Here is an 18,054-nt window from a genome sequence, read left to right on the forward strand (position 1 = left end):
TTTCCTAAAACGTTGTTGCAAGTATGGAACTCACAGACGAAAATACCTTGACCGCCTTCCTTTTGCAACACTCTACCAATATATTGTTACATGTATATGGAGACTCTAACCTCCCAACAGCTCAAAAAGTAGAAATATTCTAGAGAGAGTTCAAATCTACATAGTCCAGTCTAAACTTTTTCATTAAGTAATACAAGCATTGATATGTTGATTAAATGGACTTGTGAAAACCTCTTAAATGTTTTCATTATTATATGATTTCTTACTATCTCATGGAATACCAATGTATCTTTTGTTGAATGTCCCTTACCATATATGGTTTTTTTTCATTTGTCTTCATAATCAAACATTAGTTATGTATACGGCCACAAACTTGTTAGAACGATGAGAAGGTCTTATATAAGTATATGTTTGCTTATCAAGTTTGCTGATGTGATTTGTTTTATTCATGCCATGTATTCAATTACAATAAATAAAGTTAAAACCAAATAAAATAATTATCATGTTAAAACAATAAACTATCATCTAATAAATAATTCGATAATAATGCAATTAATAGCATTATATTTATAACAGGTTATGCTTACCGTGTAAGTATATTTCTCAAACGTAACGTTAACTATTATCGCCTATTGTTAGTGAAGTTTATATTACTTATAATGTGATAATATGCGATATCATTTAGGTCAGCTGTTGTCTCAACTAATTGTACGTAAACATTAAGTCATTAAATTGTTCTATAGTGACGTAACAATGTTCATGCTCCTTCTTGATAAAGATTTATCACGTGAACTTCACATGTTATCATTCGCATTTGAATTGACGGTGACTGCTGAAATATTAAACAATAGTCAACAAATTTACAACAATAGTATTCTATTTTGTACTGCTATAACAAGTACCTGCAAGGATTGGATGCGTAAAATGCATCATCTTTAAATAAGAAATTGCGATCCAAGAGATGCAATCCAGTGTTATTCATTAGTAAATAAAATACACAATCAAACTCGTACGTGATGCTTCCTGTCGGACACCATCTGTTTAACACACATATGGTATAGGCGTGGACACATTGTTTACAGTGTATTTTCTTTGACGTGGAACTGTTTACAGATTATTTACAAACTTTCATTTATAACCTAGGTCTGGGTAGTCTGATAAAGCCTTACTCTCTGAAACAATCGCAATTCTATTCTTTGTTTTAGGTTTTCTTACAATAATGTGTATGGAAGTCATGGCTTTGTGTGTAGCTGAGTTGAACTGATAAAATAGGATTTAAAATAGATACTTATCATGATCGTATGGAGAAGAAAAAGGAATTTCTTGAAAGTAAAACCAAATGTATCGTGCACACTACGAAACGTAAAAGTGGTAGGTTTTATGTAGCTATTGTGCTGATATCGACGTCACAGTTACGTCACCGAAAGCTCACAATGGGAGAAACTAGGGATTACAGCACAGAGTAATGGTAGATATACAATAATTTTGATGAAGAGATTGTATATTTCAAAAATAACAAAGGGGAGCAACTCCATATGATAGGATTGCAATATATGCAACGTTTTAGTTCCAACATGCTGATAATGCAGGATTTTTCTGAATGTTATTCACATATTAGCTACGTGTAAATAAACAATGCCCAATAGTAGTATTTTACACAAATAAATGAAACTGTTTACACCAAAGTATTAACATACAGATGTATCACAATTTTAACACATATGACAAATTGTTTGGTAAGGCTAGATAATGATTCAAGTTATTGGCACTTATGATAAAAAATAAGTCTACAAAAGTACTTAATGTCAATACATATCAATCTGATAATTTGTGTGTGAGGGGGAGGGGGAAGTGGGAAGTGGGAGTGGGGCGGGACGGGCCAGTTGCGACATCCTGATAATGTTGAATAGGAATTATTTCGAGTATTTGTGTCTTAACGTCTATAAACAATCTTCTCAAATAATTCATACATATTGTCGCGGTCAGCGGATGCAATATGTTGGTAGGCATACATGTTGTTCAAATTTTCTCGTGAGTCCATTATAACCGTGACAACCGTACAATTTAAATTAATCACAAGAGTTTATGTTACACGGTACAGTTTAACACACAGGTAAAATGGTTTATAGAATGGGGATTTTACACCGCTTGCCGGCGGCATAGCAATGTTTCTAAGCTAGATTCCCGATGCCCAAATAGTTTGTTGGAGAACCAAACACCAGACCGCCATTGTTTGGTCTACAATCCTGGTACGTTCACGAAAACTTGACCCCACATGGTGCTTCAATGATAGGTCGCCTATTCATAAACTCAACCCTTGACTGATTGTACGAATTCGTGCAGATATTATTGTCGCCATCAAGCAGTTTTCTTGAGATCAGCCTCCCCAGTAAGATCTAGAGTTCTAATAAATATATATACAACGTGCATACTGCATAGTTAGAAAGCTGCCTCGGTTTTACCACACAACCAAAACCCCCTTGCCGACCTTTAAAGAGGAATCAAAGCCAGGGTGATCATCAAATGCACATACGCTACGAATAACGTTCCTCCTGCACAGAAGAGTGACTGCAGAATTACATTGTATTTTTTGCGCTCTTTTCGACATATCAACCAGAGCAAATACCGAATACACTTGTTTATAAAAAGACAAACCTATGAAATCTGCATCAATTTGGGCTTGCTCGGAGACTTAGATTCTCGCGCTTTGCCATCGCGAAACTGATGCCATTGGTCTATCAAACATTGTTTTCTTTGTGTGGCTTTTTCCATCGACTCACAAAAAATGACTCACGTGCTACTATTTTTCGTATTTCCGGGTTTTTACTTCTACAAAGACGCCTCACGATTAGTGTTCTCGATAATTGGGTCATTTTTTGCGCATACCATGTTTTAAGTATATTTCTTATAGAACCATTTAAAATAATTATTTCAAGATTTTAATGGAAGAGATGAGTTGGGCCTAGCAGGGTTGCAACGTGCAATACACAAGCTGATAAGCTCGCAAACAGTTTTGTTGAATGGGTGTATAATTTTAAAATGCAAGTTCAAATTTCATGTTTTCATTAGTTCTAAATGAAAGACAAAAAAATGGGGTTAAAATACTTTCCGATATTATGATCTATAATATACCTCTGTAAACCGGACAATAGTAGAAACTGTACCCCTATTTTCAATGCATTATATCAAAACATATTTTTATGTAAGGTTGTACGCTTGTTCACTACTGTGTACCGGGAAATTTTTGCCTTATTTTAACTTTTCGCCTTTTTTGCTCTCCCCAATGACTGAATTAATCATGAGAGTAAACAGTATTGCATAACATACAATATATATATATTAATGACATATGAAAGGCGAACATGGATGTTGTTAACGGCTAAGGGCGAATATTTTATTCGGAGAAAGTTTCCCCGTGTATAACCAGAGTTTCTTCGATTTCCCTAGCGCTTTATCTTCTTTAGAGGTTCATCAGTTAAACAGTTCCCCTGAGGACCCTCTAAAGAGGAGAAAACGCTAAGGAAGTCCAAGAAACTCTGGTCTTGTAATTTTGTGTTTTATATATATATAAATATAAATATTGGTTATATTCTATCAAGATTTCTTTTAGTTCATTAAGAATCCAATGATTTTTAACAAATGCTATACCTCGTTGACAATGTTCTCCCTCCCATCCAGGTAAACATATTTTCGTGCCATTTTCGTCACATAGGTAATGCCCGAGGTTGTCATTTCGGGGTCTGCATATGACGTTACATTCAGGTCCATAGTAGTTTTCATCACAAAGGATCCGGTAATTGAAAAACAGGTCAACTGATTCCGAGACCATTGTTTCCCTCTTCCAAACAGTTGGAGGATAAAGACTGTCAATGACCACTGATCGTAATATTCTCTGGGTTGGATCTGTTGATAAAAAAAAAACAAGGAAAAATTGATTAATTGTTTTCTGAAATCAGGAGGCACAGTAGTCCAGTGGTAGGACGCCGGACTCGTGAACAAAGGGTTGCGGGTTTGAGTCACGTCACGGCACTGTGTTGTATCTTTGAGCAAGATACTTTACTCCGCTCGTTCCAGTCTACTTAGCTGTAAATGAGTACATGATAGGGCAGTGCTAGAATTGTTGAATGCTAGCTGTGAGCGCCGAAATGGCAGCATCGGCTGTATGCTCCCCAGGGAGTTGCGAAAGTTATTGGCTGGTTGCAAAGGCCCTATAACCACGGATAAAAAAATGTGAACCGATTTGAGACGACCTACGGTTGTGATATAGTGGTACGTCTTGTATATAAGAACCTCGAATTCTTATTATTATAAATAAATCATAACATATGTGTCATCCAATTATCTTCTTGCCTTTTCCTCCTTTTCACAGTTTATTTAGTGAAATAATTTTTTTAACTGATACTTGAAGAATGAAGCATAAAGATTTTTTTTAAAACTAATTTGATAAAAACGTAAGACTTCATTTTAAATTCTAAACGTGCAACTATATTTATGAATACATGTATATTTGCTATCTAGAGATTAATAGAAACGAATCACTGATTCAGTAAGATACTTCATAATGGAATATGAAATAAAATGTGATAAGAATGACAAATTGCACAGAACTGTTGACGCTTTAAAGAGCCGTTAACTGATGTGGATGTTGAAAAATAATTCCATGATAAATGGTCCATATCGCACGCATTTATATACTGGGGCGGTTGTGTGGCTGTGGCGTAGGTGGCGTATTTGTCTGAAGATGCGCTAGTTACACTTTAAAGCTGAAACAGATAACAGTGTAAACCATTGATCACAAGTGCAGACGTACTCCCTGATGGCCAGCCTGTTCAAGTACACGAATAAGGGTGCCTTAATGAGTGTTATTAAATATTCAATGATAATATTAAAACAAAAGTACTGTAGAATCATTCATTCTCGTGGGGTTAAAATTTATCATATACTAGCCTGTTTCAAGGACATTATATAAAGCTGAATTTTGATTTTCCCCTATCTATATCATACCAAATTCATGTTTTCGTGGGGATTTGATTTCGTGGATTTTTGTTATCCACGAAATAAACGAAATTTAATGTCCCATGAACATTTATGATTTTACAATATATAATTTTAGCCATAATATATTTTGTTATATAATATCCGAAAGACAAAATTAAAACGAAATTGTACAGTGCTTTTAGTCGACTGGCGTCCGTCTGTAGAATATTGAATAATTAAGAAAACAACTTATCCTAGATAAGCTAGTAGTAAAATGCAGCCGAAAAATTCTTCATAAAACGTAGGGGGCTCGTAGCCAGTCTCTGCTTTTAGGTATTTATCTTAATATACTTACAAGTTTTATGAAGGGACACAACAGTTAATATATATGGTATGTACCTGTTAGCGTTCTGTTGTGGAAGGCGTCGTGTACAACATCTATGACGAGAGTAAATGACCCCTGAAATATGGATAAAAACATATTAAGTTCACAAAACCTATTACCTAAACTACTGATGAATTGTAGGAGTTGATTTGCTACATAGTCTCATTCAACCAGACTCTTGTTGTCTGCGCAAGCTACGCCAAACAGAGAGACTCGTGAATTACAAGTGATCAAGCGTCTGTTTGAACGAGACTATACACTACAGTGACCTAACCGTGTGTTACCAATACTGATTTGACTCCGTACCCGTACGATACTGATACGGTTACTCGTGCATTAGAGTGACATAGCCGTCTGATTCTTATACTGATTTAACAACCTGTACACTACAGTGACATTGCCGTGTGTAGAAAATATAAGATATGCTATAAATACGAGTTATAAGGATATCTCAATAAACTGCTTCATCTTTCATCACACCTAGACAGGTGTTTTGCAAAGCGTTCCACCCCTTAACCAAAAAGTGTTATTTTCAGAAAAGATAGGAATATCCTCTCAGGTTTTATAAATCTGCTTAAAATACTTTTCTCAAATCTTGAAGATACTTGCTGCTTTGAAATTAAGATAAACGAAACACGCTGTCAGTCTATGTGTATATTTTGCTGTGAGATAAAATAACCTGCGCTAATGACCGCTTATGATTTCTATCCATTGTCGTGATATAATTATATTGTGTAGCCTACTGACTCTCGGATGTTTAACTAGAGTATTACACACACGAACGGCTAATCACTCATCACTCATAGGATGTTCCTTTTAACAAAGTGGCAGTACAGAAGATAGCAATTTAATTGTTATTGTAACTTGTATGTGAAATCTTAATTTGTACAAAGTCAATGAAGAGATGACATAAAAATGCAGTGTTATTTTGAATTATTGAGTGTAAACAGTGCTTAGAGAAACTATACTCATTCCTCACTGCATATGCTGTGATTATACAATGTTAACGTTTAGGAAGTTAAAACATCTGTTCAGAACGTGAAAAAGGATGTCTTAAATTTGATGCATTTTTAATAGTGCTCGGGCAACACTATATAATACAATCAATAACAATATACACATCAAAGTTAATACGAAAAGCAACATCAATAATGAGACATCAAAACATTATAAAAAAGGAAACACACCATACACCAACCCCTACAACGAACAATATTAAAAAAAACTTGTTTCTGGAGGAAATAATTTGCGGGATTATCCACGTAGAAATACAACGCAAGGAGAAGGGTGTATTCAAAACCCTTTATAGCATTAATATGTAACATTTGACCACAACAGCTAAAAGTAATGTCTTCTTAAACAAGTAATTCCTGTAATCATTCCAGAATAAATGTTTATACTGTAAAGAAAGCCCGACAGCAGATGGACGATACAGTAACATTTGTATGTATGTATTTCTATAAAACTGATGAAACATTGTCATATAACACCGAACACATAACAAATGTGTGTAAGTTCAAAACTAGGTCAGAGAGTGTGTTTCGTACATTAGATACAAGCCTTGCAGATTACCTACATGACTTTAACACATTTGCGTGTTTGGTAATCCCCTTTACCAGATGTTGTGACACAGTCTATCGTGGCTATGCAATTTGACGGACATGGTGTTAGCAGAGATAGCGATCTCAAACAGAAAGTACGACAATGGATAGTTTTCCAAATTACGTCAGAAGATGACAGTGTTTCATTGATAAACGGGACTAATGCATCCGACACAGAAAGAGAAAAACATGGACGGAAAAAAAAGAAAAGGTTATCGTATCTTACGTGCAGACAGTCTGATTACTTAACTTGTAAAGAATGAATGTTTTGTACATTCTTTGCCAATCAAACGCTAACCAGATGTCAGCAAGGCTCTCCAGTCCCCACACGCGTGTGTAAAAGTCATTATATACCCACTGCAGACCTTCCCTCTTCAGCACGTGTTGTATAGTACTTGATATATGGAAAGTGAAAGTAACCAGATGGTGAAGTATGTTGTAGCGACGCTTTAGGATACCAAAACAAACGGCTTGTCTTCACCACTCACTCGTCCTGTCGAAAGCCATGTTCGTATGTCGACATTGTCTGCACCTGCAGTATTCTTCTACCATACAGATTTGTGTTTAAAGACAAGTTCCGTTGTACAGACAAACCCAACTACCCATTAACCGTCATTCATACTCCTCCGCCTTGTCAGAATCAACAGTGCATAGAGGTGCAAGCTGATGTAGAGGAACACTTTTTGTGTGTGACCATTTTTCTATTACAGTTTACGTTTGTTAAAAGCAGTTTAATCTGTGTTACAACTACCAGGAACACGTAAAACCTGTAAAATTCACGGAGGGCCCATCCATACAAATATTACATCGCGATACTAAATAGCAACATGTTTCATCTAAAACTACAACAGTGACAACATTTGTAGTCCGATAAAACCATACAGGACTAAAGGTTAGAAGTTAATATTTATATGACACGATAAGAGAAGTAAAGGGGCGACGCAGAAGGTAGACTATTGTCTTTCTCAATTTAAATTATCAGTAAACCACACACATTTGATCCATTAGCACAGTTGAGCTTGATCTGATGTGCTGTACAGATATTTTACTCTTCAAATGGTGTTCCAAACCTAACACTTATCGATTCCAAAATCAAAATAATTCATTGTTTTTTTTGGGAGATGCTTTAAAGTGATATTCTTTGTTTTATAATCTCCATTTAAAGCTTCAAATACATTATGCAAAATGTAAATTTAACAATAGTGATCCGATAATCTTCATCGTAGAAATACTGCTTCGTCAGAAATATTAGTTTGCTTGCCATTTTTTGTGGCATTTAAATGATACGAATTGAAATGTATTTCTATGTTTGTCAATTCGTACTTTTTATGTATACTTACGCCAGTGTCAAGATGTTAAAATGATAAAAAAAACTACACATTGTGTTTGTGTATTACACTTTGATACCTGATGAAGTATTGCTTTACCTAGCTGTTTTTACCCTGAACTAATCAACTTTGAAAAAAAGTGTTTAACTGTTTTTCTTATCCAGTATTTATCTACATGTACTATGAGACATTGTGTTTACCTGTATGCTTTATCCAGTATCTATCAACCATGAGACGTTGTGTTTACCTGTATGTTTTATCCAGTATATATCTACCATGAGACGTTGTGTTTACCTGTATGGTTTACGTGTATGTTTTATTCAGTATCTATCTATCATGAGCCATTCTGTTTACGTGTACGGTTTACGTGTATGTTTTATCCGGTATCTATCCACCATGAGACATTGTGTTTACCTGTATGGTTTACGTGTATGTTTTATCCAGTATCTATCCACCATGATACGTTGTGTTTACCTGTATGTTTTATCAAGTATCTATCTACCATGAGAAGTTGTGTTGACGTGTATGTTTTATCCAGTATCTATCTACCATAAGAAGTTGTGTTTAGCTGTATGTTTTATTTTGTATTGATGTACTTTGAAACATTGTGGGTTTATTTGTATGTTTTATCCAGTATTTGTCTACAATAAGAAGTTGTGTTGACGTGTATGTTTTATCCAGTATCTATCTACCATATGAAGTTGTGTTTAGCTGTATGTTTTATTTTGTATTGATGTACTTTGAAACATTGTGGGTTTATTTGTATGTTGTATTCAGTATTTATCCACTGCCAGGCATTGTGTATGACAATGTAGTATACATTTTATAATTAATCTAATTTACTAAAAGAATGATTTCATTCACTAAAAGAATGATTACATTCACAACGACCAGTACATTGGTTGGTCAAAAGTGTGCATTCAAAATTCAAAAAAGTTTTGCAGGAATACGAAAAGGGGGGATATTTTTGTCCGACAATAAAGAACAAAAATACCTTTACCGTCCAGATAATTTTCCACTGGCATTGTATCATCATAACTGATAGGACATTGATTTCTTCAGAGACCAAATATACACCGTTTTGTTTTAAACAAAGTATTTTTCACAGTAGTTTTCTGAAATATATATGAACATATTGGTTGTTACTACTATTATCAATAGATGTTAACGAATAAGTTTTAAATTTCTGTTGGACAGCCTCCAAAACGACCTACCAAATCAAACCGTTATACAAGCATAACATCAAGATATTTACACTTGAAATGGTGACAATTGATATAAAAAATTAACAATAATTATAATGTAAATTCAAGAATTTAAATGGATTAAGAATCATACATTCTTGTAAGTATGGATTATATGCTTCCGAATTTATTTTTCCGTGATGAGCTACATAACATCAAATTATACATATGTATGTAACTTGAATTATAAACATTTAAAATGCTCATTTCAACACTTTACAGATAACAGAACCAAAACAGCAAAATAAAAATAGCAGTACACCTTTTTAATTGTGAAAAAATAAATGCTACACAAAAAGATATACAGTTTTCACCTTGTTTCTCCAGCGTGTCAAGTCCAATGCTATGTGTGCAGTATTTGTACGATGTAGTGATGTTATTAAACATATATCAATCTTGTCTATGTTTTTTAGTGAAATGATTACATTACCAGTATTCAGATGTGCAATCATGTTATAAAAAACTTATATAAGCACAATGTACGTTTTTCTGTTAGTTTTACTATTGCGCATATATCAGCAAACTCGTTTTATTCAATTTAAAGATAGCGCCCAGCTAGTAGTGAAGCTGGTAGGCTGTAGGTGGTCCGTTATCCCTCCGATTAACATCTTTGCGGGAATCTAATCTGATCGCACGTTTCTCCCCTCCGCGGTATATGGTTTACCACCATAAAATGTGCATATTTGTAGACTTGAATAATTACATCTAACAAGGTTTATGATATAACTAGTTTAATAAGTATTTCCATACACGCGGAAGAAACCAAGTGTGGTATTAACATGGACTATAGGTGACGTACGTTATGACCACATGATTATAAATCAGGCATCATGAATGCACTTTGCATCTTGTTATATGTTATATGGTGTCTGGAATGACAGAGAACGAGTCTGAAGAGATCGTGGGTCTACGAGGGTAGCGTATGGGTTTAGACGAAGATGGGGATTAGGGAGGAACAAATGGAAGTTTGAATATGAAAGGTGGCGCGTGGATATCTCATAATCCAATGAGGTTGTTACCGCAGGACAGCACGCAGCCGGAAAGTTAAATGGGCACGGATATTGCTACTTATACGATTAAGTTTTAATGAGTGATAGTCTCTCTGCACTGTGATCATACATTGGTGGTTTCAGAGAAGGAGTAATGACTCTAAAACATTAAAATATACAAAGGACTAGTTCATTTCATACCTTTTTGTAATTTTATGTTTTTCAATATTTCATTTTCTCTTTTTATTGTTTCAAACATGCATGCATGGATAAATAATCAACCAATAACATGGTACATGTAAAAACATCTTCCAGCAATCCGAAAAAAGTAATTCGAAATGCAAAATGAATTCGGTACTTTCTTATTTTTTTTTTACTAATTTTGTAAGCAGCTATGATACATTAATAGAATCTTCGAACATTGGAACCTCACTTAACTTTACCACACCTCACCTATTTTGGTTTTCATTTACTGAAATTTGTTGATAAAAACAGAACCGCAAAACAAACTCGACAATGAAATATCAGCCTTAATTCTTTCCGAGATAAACAATTACTCTAACCTAAATCTAACATGAATACTCCACAAATCCAGATGTCATCTTACATTAATCTTTCCTAATTTTAACTTCCAACTTCATCTTTTCTGAAATATTGAATACTTAGTATCTCATTTGCACTTCTGGTTTAATAAGATTCGTTGAGGTTAACTAAAGATAAATTAAGTTTTGTTAACGATAGTTTGCATGTAGTTGATGATAGTTATGGTTAATGTCAGTTAAATTTAAAGTCATAAAGGTAAGTAAAGTATTTTGAATGTAAGCCTTGTTAACGTTGATGATACCTGAAGTAGTGGGTAATGTACGATGTTGCAAATGTTAGTTTCTTGTAAGACTTACTAAGTTAACATTCAAGCTAAGTTTTATGTTTAAAACGGTTTGTGAGATCTGGTTGTTATGGAAGCATTTGAATTTCGGATTATCGGGTCTTTAAACAATTTGGACTCTAGGGCGTTCGCCATTGCAGCTCAAAGGCAAACGAAGTAAAAAAGAAAGGCATCAGTTTCGTCAGGATCAAGCCTAACATGGGCAGAATTCTGGCAATCATGGAGGTACCATACTATTTCTTTAAACGGCGTCGGTGGGTTTGGATATTAATGGTTCAAAGTGAATTATTTTGTATCAGTCTTTAAAATTAATCTGAAGAACATGATTTTAATTATAAAAAAACATTCCATTGTTAATTAAATGTAATTTGGATAAGGTTACCCCATTACTATTGTGAATGGTCCCGGGTTTCTATTAGACATTGAAATCACATATCTATCCTACTGCAGACTATTTGCATCACGTCTATTTCCGAAGGATTACAATGTATACATTATACAGCTACAAGATCAGATTTTACAATTTGAGCACGGCTTTGATTACACCTTTTAACTTTCACCCAAATATATTAGATTAAAGTAAACACATGCTCACCGACGGTATCGCAAACCAGATCTGAGCCTTAATTACAGAATTTAACAGATCTAAATATACGGAATCATAGTGTATATGTGTTTAAGTTTTCCAAGATATTCGATTTCACGTTTGATTACAGATTTTCCAGTATATTTCAACATACTTATAAATAGACTGCTGTTCTCAGCTTGTGTTATTAACACGTATATTGCCCTTCAGACCACGCGTGCAAGATGCCCACATATCTTGGTCAAGTGTATTAGAAAGGTTACAGCAATATCAACGTTATTAGGCCAAGTACAAATCGTCATGATGCTTTAATAAATAATACCGGCGATTTTCTTTGGACTTTGATGAAAGTAATTTATATTTTCCCCGTATCAATTTCTAATCATGTTCATTTATTTGCAGATTTGCTTTCTTTCGTAAACTTCATTGCAGAAAGGGGTTTGGTTATAACAGGCCCGCTTTTGTTTCTGAACTTGTGTGTATGTACATTATTGTTACTGTTTAATTTCACTCGAAGTATCACGTTATTTCAACCGATACATACATGTAGCATTATTTAGTTTGAACAACACACATTTAAACGTCCTTTTCAAATAAAATCGAATTAATGACACACAACCTAAGTGTGAAGGATATGAACCTTTGTTCAGATACGGTACGTATATAGCTGATTGTTGAAAGGTAGACATGCCACTACAGTTGATACACACAGTAATATATTATACGATAGGTATACTGAGTATTGTAAGTTATATTTATCAAGAATGTGATATAAATTCCACATCCCCCCTCCCAATACAAAAAGGTATATATATGCGTGATGTATTAATTTTTCACAGTTGATATTACTAAATTAAAAAAAAAAAAAAGAGTGATTGATAGAAAGGTGGACATAATTATACACTGTAAAATCCGGATGTTTTGTCATAAGTCCCTGATTTACTCTCTGCAGGTACATCTGAAACACACGGTCCTTTTTAATTTGGTGTTGTTTTGGTTTACTTTCGTACGATGGCATTATTGTCTTTGATTGTGTTAACTTTGTCTCATACTTAATAGAAATTGTGCAAATACAATTATGTTTGCAGTACAGGACGGGTTCGATACTGTGAAGTATATATGTGCTTGTACTTACCGGCCAGGCGTATGAAAATGGTATTTTAAGCGGGAAGTAGTTAAGCACGGCCAGTGCCGTCTCATTTATGGAGTTTCCGCCCAGGACCGGCGTGAGTGTATGTCCGAACGGACACGATGGGGTGTCCGGTACATCCGTTATATAATGAAGAATACAGATAGAAAAGAAAGTCCGGCATTCCATTGTACACGGGGGGCGGTCCTGGGAACCATCACAACAGCGGCCATTGTCCTTCTGTCCTCTATAATTGTATATAGCCATGATTGACACTTGAAACATCCCTATACTGAGCACCTGAAACAGAAAATAATAGCATGTTTACATATAAGAACAGATTCATATCGACTTCGTACTTAGTTGGATATTATCAAAGGCTAAAAATAGTGTGTAAAAAGACGAAAAGAAGAATTCCAATCATCATCTGATGGTTTTGAAATTGCAAAATATGCTCCAGAAATAAAACTTAATACATACTCGAAAAACTGATAACGTTTTCTTACATCTTTTCAGAGATTAAATTGTGTTTGTTACAACAATTGAATATTTTGTTATTCCGAGATGAAGATTATATTTTCACTTATAACTGTGTATATTCGTTTACGTTTGGAATGTTTTTGTTCTTTAACGATGATCACATCGTTATGGTTTCTAACCATCAATTTGTTTGACCATATTGTCTCATTTGTACAAAGATTGACAGCACCATCTACATCACGTATCACAGACAGCACCATCTACAAACCGTACTACAGACAAAGCGATATACATCCCGTACTACAGACAAACCATATACATTACGTACTACAGGCAAACCATGTACACTCCGTACTTCAGACAAACCATGTACACTCCGTACTTCAGACAAACCATGTACTCCCCGTACTACAGACAAACCATGTACACTCCGTACTACAGACAAAACATGTACTCCCCGTAGTATAGAAAAAACCATGTTCACTACGTACTACAGACAGAACCATATGCATCCCGTACAACAGAAAGAAACCCTCGTACACCCTGAACTACAGACAAACCCATGTAAACCCCGTACTACAGGCAGCGCCATCTACACCCCGGGACCACATACAACACCATATACTCCCCATACCACATACAGCACCACCCTCCTCAGACAGTAACTTGTATTAACCATGGCAACTTGCAAACCTTGCACAGTTGTCAAAGAAAACACATTGTAACACAGAAAGCACCCTGTATATACTGGACCAGTATACCTTGTATTACCTACGGTGTCATATAAGACAGACAGAACCACGTATATCATACATCACAGAGAGCACCATCTACAACATAGACCACCATGTATACACCACAGCAGACCACCAGGTTTACATTGACTGCAGAGAGCACCATATTTTACATGCTTTGATCCACATTTAGCCCCAATTATTTAACATTGAAAACAGTCACATTTTGAATCTGGCGGAATTGGAAGATAATAAACAAAGCGATGCACTGCAAATTATCTTTCAAGTTGAAAATGATATAGTTTACTCGCTCAGTTTCCCGTAAACATTTGAATTAAAACGCCTGCTTCTTAAATTCCAAAAAAGTGCTGTAAAGTTTTGTAACGCAATAAAAGATTTGGATCGTAATTTCTTAGCTGGAAATTGTTTACTTTTGAGCTGCAGGTTTACACAGTCATGTTTTTGTGTCTGTCAGATGCATACAAAACCTGCATAGATGGTCGTGAGATTTAATGCCTACAAAATGTGTTAGTAACAGCCAATGACAATGATCTTCAACACATCTTAGACTTCTTATACAACCAAAATAATTATATTTCCTTCATGTGCATTGGCATATATATTTAATGAAAATATTTATTTTGTTGAAGGCAATGTTAATACATAGTAACAACATTTATACAACACTGTAAGCGAAGGATATATTGACCTATTCTGTTGTATATTCAAGATAGTAATACTTAATTTTTTATTTCATTTCCTCTATAGCATGTACATTGCTAGATTTTGAATAATAGCTACATACTGCATAGCAACGTTTAACCTCATACACAAACAATGAACGTACTTAAGGAACCAAATGTATATTGCTTGTGTATAAAGTAAAACTATGATAGTACATATTTCCAAACTAATTTATCTTACTGAAGTTATATCACTTGTGTTAAAGAATGATATACATACATCTCATCCTATTTTGTAAACACTTTTTAACCCACTAAGGTCCCGGAGCCTCTTTCTACCAGATCGTCAAGGACTGGTTTATAAACAATTTGAAAAAAAACCAAAAAAAAACCATCTAGCATACAGAGACATACCAAGGCTTTCTACACTGAGGACAAGAAAAATCTCAAAATAACTGAAAATATCCAGTAAAATGATATCATATTTTTATAATTCAATAGATCAACAGTAATAATTCAAAATACACCAAGGGATTACTTTAAATGGATTGAAAATAAAGTAAATGCAATCTTGAAAACATAGGAGAAATTACTTTAAAATATTATTCAGGAAATATGAGCTTGCCTAAAAATGGAGTCGTTGTCCAATAGCGCCATATGCTTAATATTAACATTCAGCTTAGTAATACGGGCACGCCAAAGCTATGAGCTTCTAATTTCTTTAGCAAATATGTCTGATACATTGTATACGCCAACAAAGTTATATCATAGATATGTCAACACATTAACGTCTACATATTATTAACATCTCATCAACACGGGAAATGTCATCAGAGCCAAACGGAGAGGCCTCGTACAGGTAACAGCTAAAAGGCAAACGTCAAAATATTTCTGCATGTAGCTTACACATATAATGTTAAAAGCAGCTGGTGATATACTGGGAACCGACATGTAGTTCTTGTAATACACAGAAAGTACAGTAACTGTTTCGAACAGAGATCCCAGCCTTATTATATTATGAAACAAGTTCGTATGAACGGAAGGTCGATAAGTTCTGAAAAGAATCGTTATTTCTGGTGTTTTGTTGCAAAGTGAAAACAGATGATAGGACCCGAGCTCCAGCAGGTATAAAGGGATATCGTATGAATAACTGAGACGAAGACGGGCAATGACGAGTTCTTTTTTGTGTTTTTGTTTCTGTAGTTTGAACAGCATTTATCTCTATTTGTTTTATAGTGTGAAATTTGTTTTAAACATTGTACCCAGTAATGATTCCCTTTACGCACTAGGCGTGTATCAAAATCTGCATTTGGAAGTTAGACATCAAGCTGTTGTACGGACAGAGCCACCTTTGGGTTGCAATCTATCTTTTAAATACCGCATAGCAACGTGCCTAGCAAGTGTAATATGATATGATTTTCACCGCGGTCATAAAATGATGCGTATGTATTATCAATTTAAATTATTTCCTCAATTCTGTTGCTAATACTCAATAATATGATCAGGAATCAGAATGGAGCAGAGCCTTGATTTTGGTACAGAATTTATTTGATATGTTCAAAGCGAAGTACTTCGCTTCGGCAGATTAAACAGAGACACTATTTTGTAGTCGGCATTCAAAGTAAGCGTCATACGCGACGAGGGCAGCGGTGATATTTTAAATGTAAATAAAACCGGAAAACTATGATTACAACATTCAACAAGAAGGAGAAAAGTTCGTTCAGTTTCAGATTAAGTTGCGTCTTGAAGTAAAAAAGCAACCTTATGTCTTAGAAGACTTTTCTTTCACTCATTAGTCAGATGACACAGGTTCAGACGTTTTCACTGTCATCGAGGAAGAGCAAAGTAAAATATAACCATCTATCTTATATGAAACTGAAAATCAAATTAAATCCATTTGATTACATTCTCTGAAATTATTGCATATTACAAAAAAAGGTGTTTTTTTACGTCATTAAAATGGTTTATACGAACTACCTTTCCTTTACACCCACTCCCTATACAATGATGTCACGATGCAGGGCGTCATGTTCATTGTCTTAATATTGACAGCATAACGGGTGATGTTACTACACATGCGCAACGACGAGCATTCTCCTGTGTGTATTGTTCTGTTTCTTTGACTTATAAACACTATTTCCAAATTACTAAAAATTATGTGGTACCTTTCATACTTCTTATTCGGTTGTTCTTTTGCCTATTTAAATACAAACAGCTGTAATATATATTTGTGAGTGCGAACAATCCTGTCACCATAGGTTTACTAACTAGGCACGTGTGGTCTGTTCCGTCTGCAGACCGCACGAGAGGCAAAAAATATGTTTGTCTAGCACATAATATTGACGTCGATTGGAATAGATTACCTGCCAGACTTTACAGAACATCGTTTATATGGTTGTTAGAATAATGACTTTTTCATCGCAATTTCAAAACGGTTTTTTTAGTTTTATGATTAAATTAATTACCAGGATGATTTTTTTTGTAATCAGCCTTTAAGCGTGAATTGATTCTCGGAAACAAGTTGATAAGATAAGATCAACTAGACATTACAAGGTCGTCACTCAAAGTTAGTTTGAAAGGAAACCAAAATCATAATAATAGATAAGCATCTAAAGACAATAAAGGACACGTGCCACAGTTAAAACACCGACACATACACCTTATAAAAGAAAAGGTGTTACCAAACAAGTTGTTCCAGGAAAGTTGGACGTGCTCACCGCCACCTTCGTCATAGTGTCTCCACTCCATTTATATTAAACATTGAAGGTAAAAAGGTAGTCAAAGCTATACCAGACTCAGAGAACATGTTTCTTGAACTACAGTTATTTCGACATATTAGTTTAAGGTAAAGGCACATGATTAAAACAGCTGATCCTTCATTAACAAAGCTAACATGGTCAAGAAACCAAAGTAGGTGGACAAACCTGAAGTGATGACCAAGCTGTCATGAGTTGACGTTTTGTAAATTGAAATTTCGACAAGGTCAACATTTTTACAAGGCTTGTATTGTGTGCTGCTGCAAATGATATAAT

The 18,054-nt window shown here is 34.8% G+C and overlaps 1 protein-coding gene across 4 annotated transcripts in view; it reads right to left on the minus strand.

Moving 5' to 3' along the window:
• The window catches only part of LOC110452416 (delta-like protein 1), a 64,872-nt gene that overhangs the window by 9,000 nt on the left and 37,818 nt on the right, over positions 1-18,054 (minus strand). For all 4 annotated transcript variants that reach the window (XM_021500921.1, XM_021500919.1, XM_021500922.1 and 1 more), the window contains 3 exons: positions 13,132-13,425; positions 5,377-5,437; positions 3,649-3,903 (listed from right to left, as the gene is read on the minus strand). In XM_021500921.1, the coding sequence (XP_021356596.1) occupies positions 3,649-3,903; positions 5,377-5,437; positions 13,132-13,410 (595 nt within the window). In that variant the 5' untranslated portion in view covers positions 13,411-13,425. The remainder of the gene's footprint in view (positions 1-3,648; positions 3,904-5,376; positions 5,438-13,131; positions 13,426-18,054) is intronic.

The sequence above is a fragment of the Mizuhopecten yessoensis genome, unplaced genomic scaffold (genome assembly GCF_002113885.1).
Source record: "Mizuhopecten yessoensis strain PY_sf001 unplaced genomic scaffold, ASM211388v2 scaffold6683, whole genome shotgun sequence".
Taxonomy (NCBI): domain Eukaryota; kingdom Metazoa; phylum Mollusca; class Bivalvia; order Pectinida; family Pectinidae; genus Mizuhopecten; species Mizuhopecten yessoensis.